At 44.3% G+C, this 9,467-nt stretch overlaps 1 protein-coding gene across 1 annotated transcript; it reads left to right on the top strand.

The window, feature by feature from the left end:
* The first annotated feature begins 1,419 nt into the window (after positions 1–1,419).
* On the top strand, positions 1,420–2,373 carry LOC122918051 (olfactory receptor 6N2). Its single transcript, XM_044266208.1, has one exon. It carries the CDS (start codon positions 1,420–1,422, stop codon positions 2,371–2,373), a length of 954 nt encoding a protein of 317 aa, XP_044122143.1.
* Positions 2,374–9,467: the final 7,094 nt, after the last annotated feature.

Raw genomic sequence — 9,467 nt, 5'->3', positions numbered from 1 at the left:
CCACTGGATACTTTGAATGTGAAAGCGATTGTACCAAGTATTAGAATTGCCAAATAAGTAAGAGACGGCAGATGGTCAACATGGAATCTAGAATTTGGACAGCCCTCTCCAGATGCACCAAGACCTATACAGGGTGTGGTGTAGCTGTCTCCAGCTGCCGTGTTCGTATTCATACTCTCTGTGATGTTTTGTGTCGGTGGTTCTGTGGTTTCTCTCTCTCTCTCTTTGCATTGCTTCTCACAGTGCTTGAAAATAATTAGAATATGCAACACTTTTTTTTTTTTTTTGGTGTGAAATTTTGCCAAGCCAGTTATGATTTCCCCACCTCTACTGATAATCATCGATTTTCTGACATGCAGAATGTGTGGGGTTGTTGTGTGAACCACCCACTTGGCTTCCCATCAGCAACACCCACAAGGCAAATTCACACTTTTGTGTCTGAGCTGGAGGTCAGGACAGTTAACTATCAGTGATGTTTTAAAAACTGATCATGCCGTCCATCTGGCTAACATTCCTCCTAAGGGGCTAAGGTCCCAGATCTCTCACCACAGAGGGGAACGTGCATTTCCTGAGGTCCCGCTCTTCCTGTCCTGCACCTACACGTGTGCTTTTTGTCTGAAGTGTTTGTTTTCTTCTTTTAGCTAACTAACTGCCACTGTTCCTGGAAAATTCAGTCCGAGAGGTTGTCCCTCTGAGAAGCTTCTCAGTCAGCCTGGTCTGAGGAACCAGCCCCTTCCTCAGCCCTCCGTGGCTCTGCACTTCTCAGGCGATACCCGGAGGACTGACTGCTGTGCTGCTTTCCCTTCGAGGCCGTCAGCTGTCTGGGGGCAGGGACTGCACCTTGCTGAGGTCGGATTCTGGATGCCGGACACCCGTGCATTCGAGAAGTGTTTGTGTCAGTCAACGGGAACGACAGACTTGCCTCTGCCTTCATCTCATTTACAAATCTCACCTTTTGAATTTGACTGAAAGAAACACTAAGACCTGAGGAAGTGGATAGAACGTTTGGGGAAGGGCACACAGTGTAGACAGCATGAAGGGCAGGGGTTCAAATCCTGTTTTTGTCACATGGTGTCTGTAAGAAATAGAAGGGTTTTATCATCTCAACCTTCTATCTGTTCTCGAACTTTCCCATCTGTAAAATGGGTATAACCAGGATATTCATCACTTGTGTGAAAATGAAGTAAAATACAAACCACATGTAAAAATGCTTGATGCGTCATAAGCGTTAGCGGTTGTTATCTTTAGAGTAGTATCCCCAGAAGTGGCAGTTGGAGTAATGAAATGCTGCCTTTAAATTAAAACAAACAAACAAACAAACAATAAAGACAAATGAAGTTTTGAGTTGGGTTTGGCAGTCACCTGTCCCCACCTGTCCCCACATTTGTCCCCTTCCTCCCTCCCCCGCCGCAGCCTTCCATGGAATCTCACAACCACTCGACCTTGGCTGAGTTCGTGCTCCTTGGTTTCCCCAAAGTGGGCCACATCAAGGGCTGGCTTTTTGTCCTGCTGCTGCTGGCATATCTGTTCACTATCTGTGGTAACACACTCATCTTCTTCGTCATACGACTGGACGCAGCCCTACACACCCCCATGTACCACTTCATCAGTATACTTTCCTTTCTGGAACTTTGGTATACAGCCACCACCATCCCCAAGATGCTGGCCAATCTGCTCAGTGAGAAGAAGACCATTTCCTTTGCAGGATGTCTCCTTCAGACCTACTTCTTCCACTCCCTAGGGGCCTCTGAATGCTACCTTCTAACAGCCATGGCCTACGACCGATACCTGGCCATCTGCCGGCCCCTCCACTACCCAGCAATCATGACCCCAGCACTCTGTGGCAAGATGGCTGCTGCTTGTTGGACTTGTGGCTTCCTGTGTCCCATTTCTGAAGTCATCCTGGTGTCCCAGCTCCCCTTCTGTGGCTATAATGAAATTCAACACATCTTCTGTGACTTTCCACCTCTGCTGAGCCTGGCCTGCAAGGACACAGCCACTAATGTCCTCGTGGACTTTGCCATCAATGCCTTTATCATCCTTATAACCTTCCTCTTCATTATGGTTTCCTACGGAAGAATCATTGGTGCTGTCCTGAAAATAAAAACAGCCGCAGGGAGAAAGAAGGCCTTCTCCACGTGTGCCTCACATCTCACCGTGGTTCTCATCTTCTTTGGCTGCATAATCTTCATGTATGTGCGCCTAAGGAAGAGCTATTCTCTGACCCTTGACCGGACACTTGCTGTGGTCTACTCTGTACTGACACCACTGGTCAACCCAATCATCTACAGTCTTCGTAACAAGGAACTCATTAAGGCCATCAGGAGGACCATCTTCCGGAAAGGTGGGGGAGCCAGTCCCACTCACCACTGACCCTTTACCAAGGTCTGTCCTCCACTTCAATGTGGGCTCATTCAAGTTCTATGGGCCTTTGTCTTGACCTTGAGTAATCTTCCCACTATCACACATGCTATGGACCCCATCCCCTTTTGCCTTCTCAAAAGCATAGTTTACATTTTTCTTTAATTTCCTACATCTTTACCGTTTTCCATTTTTTACTTGATCAGTGCTTTGAACATTTAAGAATACTTTAGAATTCCCCTTCTTAACAAACACACATATTTCCTTGGCCTACGTTCTCAGCCCAATAGAGGTTTATGTCTCTCTGCTCCCATTTCCAGTTAAACTTCTCCACGTGATTATTGCAACCTACCTCCCCTTCTTCACTTCCTACCCACTTTATAATCCGTTGCCATCTGGAATTGGCTCAGACCTTTCCCAAAAACACTTTGCCAAGATCACTAATGACCCCCAGAGTGAATCCATGAGACCCTTTTTGTCTTTCCTCTTTCTTGAACTCTTGACACACGTGACCAGTTCTTCCTTCTCAAAAAGGTTGGTCTCTCAGCTTCGACTGCATCGTTATCTCTTCATTTTCTCCTTATTCCTCGAATCTATCTTTTTATCTTTTTGGTCCTATCTTATTAGATGTTTGAGTTATTCTTGGCTCCAAGAACGTCGCACTGTTTTCCCCCCAGTGTTTCATTTGGTTCCCTTCTCATCGTGTGAGTGATGTTCCGATGTCACATTCCAGTGACATTATCTTGGAGAGGATAATGTAGATGGTTACCTAGTGCATGTTATCTAATGTATGGGACTCCTTTTTTCTCTTTGAAGTTATGTTTGTTTCCTTCTAAATATGTATCACAATTTGTATGCATATATGCAGATAGAGAGATCAAAATAATATATAATTTGTTGTTCTTTCTTACAATCTATAAATTGCATTTGGTTTGAAATCATGTCACTTTTGTTACTTGCTATATGTCCAGAATCTAACAAGTGTCTAAACTTGCTGAGTATCAGTAAAAATGTCAAGAGTGAAAAATATAATGAATCTGACCCACTCCTCTCACTAACACATTCTGGTCCCCGCTCTAATCACTACTGGAACCCACTCTTTTTTACAGTCCTTTGATCCACTCCAGGCGAACTCACCCACTGTCTCCTGTGCAACCAGCCTCAGCTTGCTGACCTCCGCCTTTAAATCCCTTTGGATAATACTGACAATTAATCATTAATTACTGCATACCTCGGTTATCCTCTCTGGATCTCTATTTTTTATTCACAAACTGTGGTGGGCAGGTAAGCTTTCCTTAGGTGATGTTCACTGTTAACATTATGTGGTTCTAAGATGACATTTAACCCTTTATTTTCTCTTATATCAAAATATGTCTTGAATTCCAAGTCTAGCTATTTGTCACAAAATGAGAGGTTTGTTTTTTCTCCTGAATCACACATTTCCCAGACTCTTTTAAGATTAAGATTTTTATCTTAAAATAGATTTATTAAATTTTCTAAGTATCCAATCAATTCCTTCAAACATAAGACTTTTTTTTTAAAGATTTTATTTATTTATTTGACACACAGAGATCACAAGTAGGCAGAGAGGCAGGCAGAGAGAGAGGAAGGGAAGCAGGCTCCCCACTGAGCAGAGAGCCAGATGCGGGGCTCGATCCCAGGACCCTGGGATCATGACCTAAGCTGAAGGCAGAGGCTTTAACCCACTGAGCCACCCAGGTGCCCCAAACATAGGACTTTTTTTTAGCTATGCAGATTAATTGGACGCTGAAACTATTTTTCTTGTGTACAGCATATGCTTATGAAGTTATGAAAGTTCCATATTTGTGTGGACATATGTATACGTGTGTATATGCATATATGTATACGTACATACATACAATATGCAAACATATAAACATAAACCAATAACTTCTGCAGAACAAAGAGGGGCGAAACCACGATCCTCCTTTATGGACAAGATGGCCCTACTCTTTCTTCACCTATTTTGATTTCTCTCCTTTCTGTTTCTGCATCCATTTTTCTCTCTATGTTATTATACATTACAACTCTTTCTTCTCCATATAGTACTTAGACATATGGAGAGCAGAAGGCATTCTCACGATCCCTTGCTACTCCCTACTCCGAGAAAGGCAGCACATTCCTCCTCGCCCATCCGTCTCCTCCGTGCTCACCTGAAATGCAGCAGAACAGGAATCTCGGTGGAAAACAGAGAGCAAAGCATTCAGAGACTACAGAAGGGTGCCCTCGCCTGTCTCTTGGCTTGTCCCCTAGTTTGTTTTACACCCCCCACCTGATTTGTCTTATTCTCCTTCACTCAAATTATGCTCTTCGTGCAGCTGCTGTGTTTGGAACCACAACCTTTTATTACACAGAGCCTACAATTTGGCAGAGAAATGAAAAGGTACAAGATAGATATCCATAGAGAACTCAGTGATGTGCAGCTCAGTGAACTTCCACAGATTAAACCTTCATGTAAGGAGTGTTCAGACTAGGACAGTGAAAGCATCTCCAAAACCTCCCCCATGCTCCCTGGCAGCCAACACAACTCCTCTCCCGCCCCTCGTGATCAGTACCTGGCATCTGATGCTGTTGGGGGATTTGACATGTTTTGGTGATTTGTTTAAGTTGATTTGTACAGTTTACACTTTTGTTTCTGCTGCTGTCACTCAGGATTGTGTTCACAAGACGCCCCTCTACCATCTTGTCCTGTTGTAGTTCTTTCCCTCTCGGGGCTGCTGCAGAATATGCCACAATTTGATGCTATTTATTTACCTTATGCCATTCTTGTGCTCTTCATTCTTTGTGTAGGTTGAAATTTCTATCGAGTCGGATTTCCTTCTGTCTGAAGAGTTTTCTTTAACATTTCTCGTAATGCGTGTCTATTGACAATAATTTCTTTCACTCTTTTCTTGAAAATGTCTTTATTTCACCTCCTTAAAAAGCATTTATTTTCTTTATTGTGATATAACTCACATGCTATGCAGTTCACCTCCTAAACTGTGCAATTCAATGACTTTTGGTTTATTTACAGAGTTTTGCGACTCTCACCACAATCTACTTTTACAACATTTGTACCCCCCATCCTTCCCTAATCCCTTACTCCTAGGCATCTGCCTATTTTAGCCATTGCATATACATGGAATCATACAATATGTTTTTTTTTTTCAACTAGCGTCTGTCATTTAGCATGAGTTCAAAGTTTATCCATACTGTAGCATAGATTTTAATCCAACCACATCAATACTTATGTTAAATGTTCACATTTAGTACTAAATAATACTCCATTCTATTTATCCATTTGTCCATTGATGGACAATTCGGTCATTTCCGCTTTATGACTATTACAATCAGGGCTTCCATCTACGAGTTCTTCTTCCATTCTCTTGGGTAGACATACGTAGGAGTGGAATTGCTGGGTCGTCTGGTGATGGTAGGTTTAAACTCTTGAGAAACGGTTAAACTGGTTTCCAAAATGACTGCACCATTTTACATTCTCATCAGCAGTACCGGGGTCCTGTATTTTGTATCCTTCCCTCTACTGTCCGTCCTTTGATCCTGGTCATCTCAGTGAGTGTGAGGAGTCCTATGACGGAAGGAGTAGCCTGTCCGTAGGAGATCCGGGAAACCTAACAGTCCATTTGGCATCCAGTGTCACATAAATGGCTGGGAGAGCAACCCAGACTTACATCCAAAGTCCTGAGTCAGGGCTCTTTTCAAGCCAAGAGAACAGGAGAGGAAAGGGGAGGGTCCTGTGTGTGAGAGAAGATAAAACCATTGTAGGAAGGCGCAACAGGTAGGATCAGGAATCTGTATTAACAGTGTTGTGGGCCGGCTTGTCCCTGTCCTCACTCGGGGTCCAAGAGGCCAGTCACATTTTAGAAAGATGCTATTATCATTGGAAGGTGTATGCTTTCTCACAGGTCTCACAACACAGGAACCCATTTGAAACTCAGGCTCCCACCCCAACAACTGTGTTGTGCTGAAAAAAAATCATTGCCCTGAGAGGTGTTCTATTTCAACCTGGGCAGGTCGTTACTATTACTGAGGTGAACTCACAGGTACGAAGGACCACTGGCTGATGAACTTCCTGTGTCTCGGTCCCCTCCCTGAGAGAGCACTTTGGCAACTCTGGGAGGGCTGCTCCAAAGGCCCAGGGGCTTCTGCCTCTATGAGGACCTAACAAGGACACAGGCCACGAGAGAGGAGGCTCTCATGGTGTGACTGAACCCCAGGGGCTCCGTCAAAGTGTTGCACTCCCTTCCTGCCCCAGGGGTGCCCCTGTAACTGTAGATGAGGGGGAGAAGTGAGCAGGGAGCTCTTGCAGCTCCAGACTCTGAGCGGTGATTGGACTCCCCAGCGTAAGGCCCGCTGAGCCCTCCCCACCATTGAGCTCTGGGTAAGGACGCTTACCCTCTGTCCTTTTACTGGCATTTTATTCTCTGGCATTTTATTCTCCTGTTTTTTGCTGGTTGGAGCACTGGGAAGAAATGGGGCGTTCAAAAATAGGGAGGGGTATAGAATAATCAGGGTCCACAGGCATATCATTCAGAACACACAAACATTTTTTTTAAATAAAATGCAAAGATATTCTGCTTTCTTGATGCTATCATACAGTCTGGGTGCAGAATCAGCAAGTTGGCCGTGTTTTAACCTGCTTGATCCTGAGCAAACCATTTGCCCCGTCTGGGTCCTGGTTTCCTCTTTTGCACAATGAAGACATAGAACGAGATGATCTAAAATTGCATCCCCTCTTAACCCAGGTCTTTGGTTCTATTCCTAAATAATTAGGTGGTATGGATAATGCAGTGGTGAGAACTAGAAAATAAATGAAAAAGATTTGCTCTCAAAGTGTTTTGCAGTAAAGGGACTTAGTATTGTTGCAAAGGACCCAAGTAAGATGGATGTTAATTTATACATGTGTTAGGTTTTATAAGAGTCCTGATTCCAATATCAGGAGACCCATGGGAGAAGTTGAGCAGCTGGTGAACTAAGGGTCTGAACTACTCATCCTGGTTATCATCAGTTTTTTAATTTTTTGCCACAACTCTGAGGCATCAGACATGTGCCACGCACTCTGGGAGGTGGGCCATAAAGTGAGATTTTAATTTCAGAAACCTCACAGAAAGTTGCTTTGGAATGACAGGACTTATGAAAGGAAAATATTGCAGCTCATGATGGGTTAAAGGTGGAAGCAAATTGAGGAAGGATGGCTGGGAATTCAGATGTGGGAAAGGTTGGTGTTCGCTGCGGACAGGGAAAGAAAGTGGGGAACTTGAGCCCCCCAGTTATGAGATGTCTATGTGCGGATTTGGGAGGAATTGTGTTCTCAGGAGGGTAGGCTGCCAACAGAAGGGTCAAGACTAAACACAGGGACCAATTTGGCAAACTGAAATTTCTGTGATGATGGTGAAGACAGTGTTTAAAGCATGAATCTGGACCAGAACAACAGGGATTTTCCACAGAGCAGTGCTGGGGATAGTGGGTGAAACTCAGATGTCAGGTCAATGAGGGGATTCAGTTTATCATGGAGGTTCTTCAACGACAGAGAGAATTGTCTTATGGAGCAAGGAGCTTCCCTTCCCTTTCTTTTTTCTTCCTTTTTCTTTTTCTTTTCTCTTCCTTTCCTTTTTTTTCTTTTTTTTTTTTTGGTGGTGGTTTGAAACAATCTTTTATTTTTATGAATTGATGGGACTCTCTGTTATACTTAAAAGATTTTTAATGATCCAGTGAAACCCAAGATCGGGCAACAGACAGATAAACACGAAGGATCTGGTAGGAGTCGATTATAGTGACAGCGGTGAGAGATGTCCCGGCTGGAACCCAGTGAAAATCGATCCTGGATTTGAGAGAAAGACAGAAACAAGGAGCACAGTGAGGATTTGGGCGCGTGAGCCACAAGACCATGACTGCCCAGGCTGGAGAGGGGAGGCCTCCATGGGAAGCGCCCATGGGAGTGAGGTTTGAGATGGCTGTTAGTCGTCCCAAGGGAGGTGGGACCAGGGTGTTGAGTCTGGAATTTGGGACACAGTGTTGGCTGAGATTTGATTTGGAAAGTCTTCAACCTATTTGGTGATTTTGGCCAGGACATTGGATGGCATTGGCAAAGCAGGGAGTTCACAAAACAGAGAAGAAGGAAGAATCAACACTGAGCTCTGTGAATTAGAAAGGTAGGACAGAGAGAAAGAACTGGCAAGGGCGACTGAGGAGAGGCCACCCTGGTAGGAAAACTCCGGAGGATGGCACCCGGAGAACCAACGAGGAGAGCCTATTGAAGGGCAGGACCGAGTCCCTGGTCAAGGCTGGCCAACAGCCCAGGCAACCCAAAGACCGGTAACTGGTGGCTCTTACATAACTGGTGGGAGTGAGGAGGGGGCAGGGGTGAGGGTCTGACTGCAATGCTTTAAGAGAAAGCTAAATCCTTGGGGGAACATTGTTGAGGGAACAGGGGAGGAAGCAGACCAGTGGCTGTGGGATAAGTGAGTCAGGAGAAGGAATTTGGGGGGTTTGTCGTTTAATTGTAGAGTAAGTAAGAATAGGAGCATGTTTCTATGACGAGGGAATGTCCCAACACACACACAGTTGGTTCACAATTAGTTGCTTCTCTATTTTCTCTATTAGAATATTCGTTTCCTGACTTCAGGGTCGCCTCTATTATGTATTTGTTTAGCTCCTGTTCTACGAATAATGCTTTCCATACAAAAAACATTTAATAAATTTTTATTACATTGACCTCAGTGTACAATGTAAATATTTACCATCTGTGAAGCAATAAATCTGCAAAGTGTGCCTGAGGTTGGTCAAGGTGGAGAGTAGAGGGACGTGGCCACAGTATGGAATAGAAATGCAAAGAGAGAGATTTGCCTCCTTGTTTTCTGTGACTCGCATATTTACTCTACCCCCTTTTGCATTGACTGAGATTCACGTCAGTGTCCAGAAGACTGAAACTCTGACCTCCACGCTCCTAGAGGGTACTGCTAGAGCTGGGTCTCTGTTAGGATGAGGGAGGGGGCCCAGGATGCAAGGGCAGATTCCTTGGTATCCAGAAGTTGAAGAAGAAAATCAGCTGAAATTACAAATAAATATATGCAATTGAAGGGATGTAA

This window comes from Neovison vison, chromosome 10, assembly GCF_020171115.1.
Source record: "Neovison vison isolate M4711 chromosome 10, ASM_NN_V1, whole genome shotgun sequence".
Taxonomy (NCBI): Eukaryota; Metazoa; Chordata; class Mammalia; order Carnivora; family Mustelidae; genus Neogale; species Neogale vison.
The sequence above is the reverse complement of the archived record's forward strand: the minus strand, read 5'-3'. Positions and strand labels throughout refer to the sequence as shown.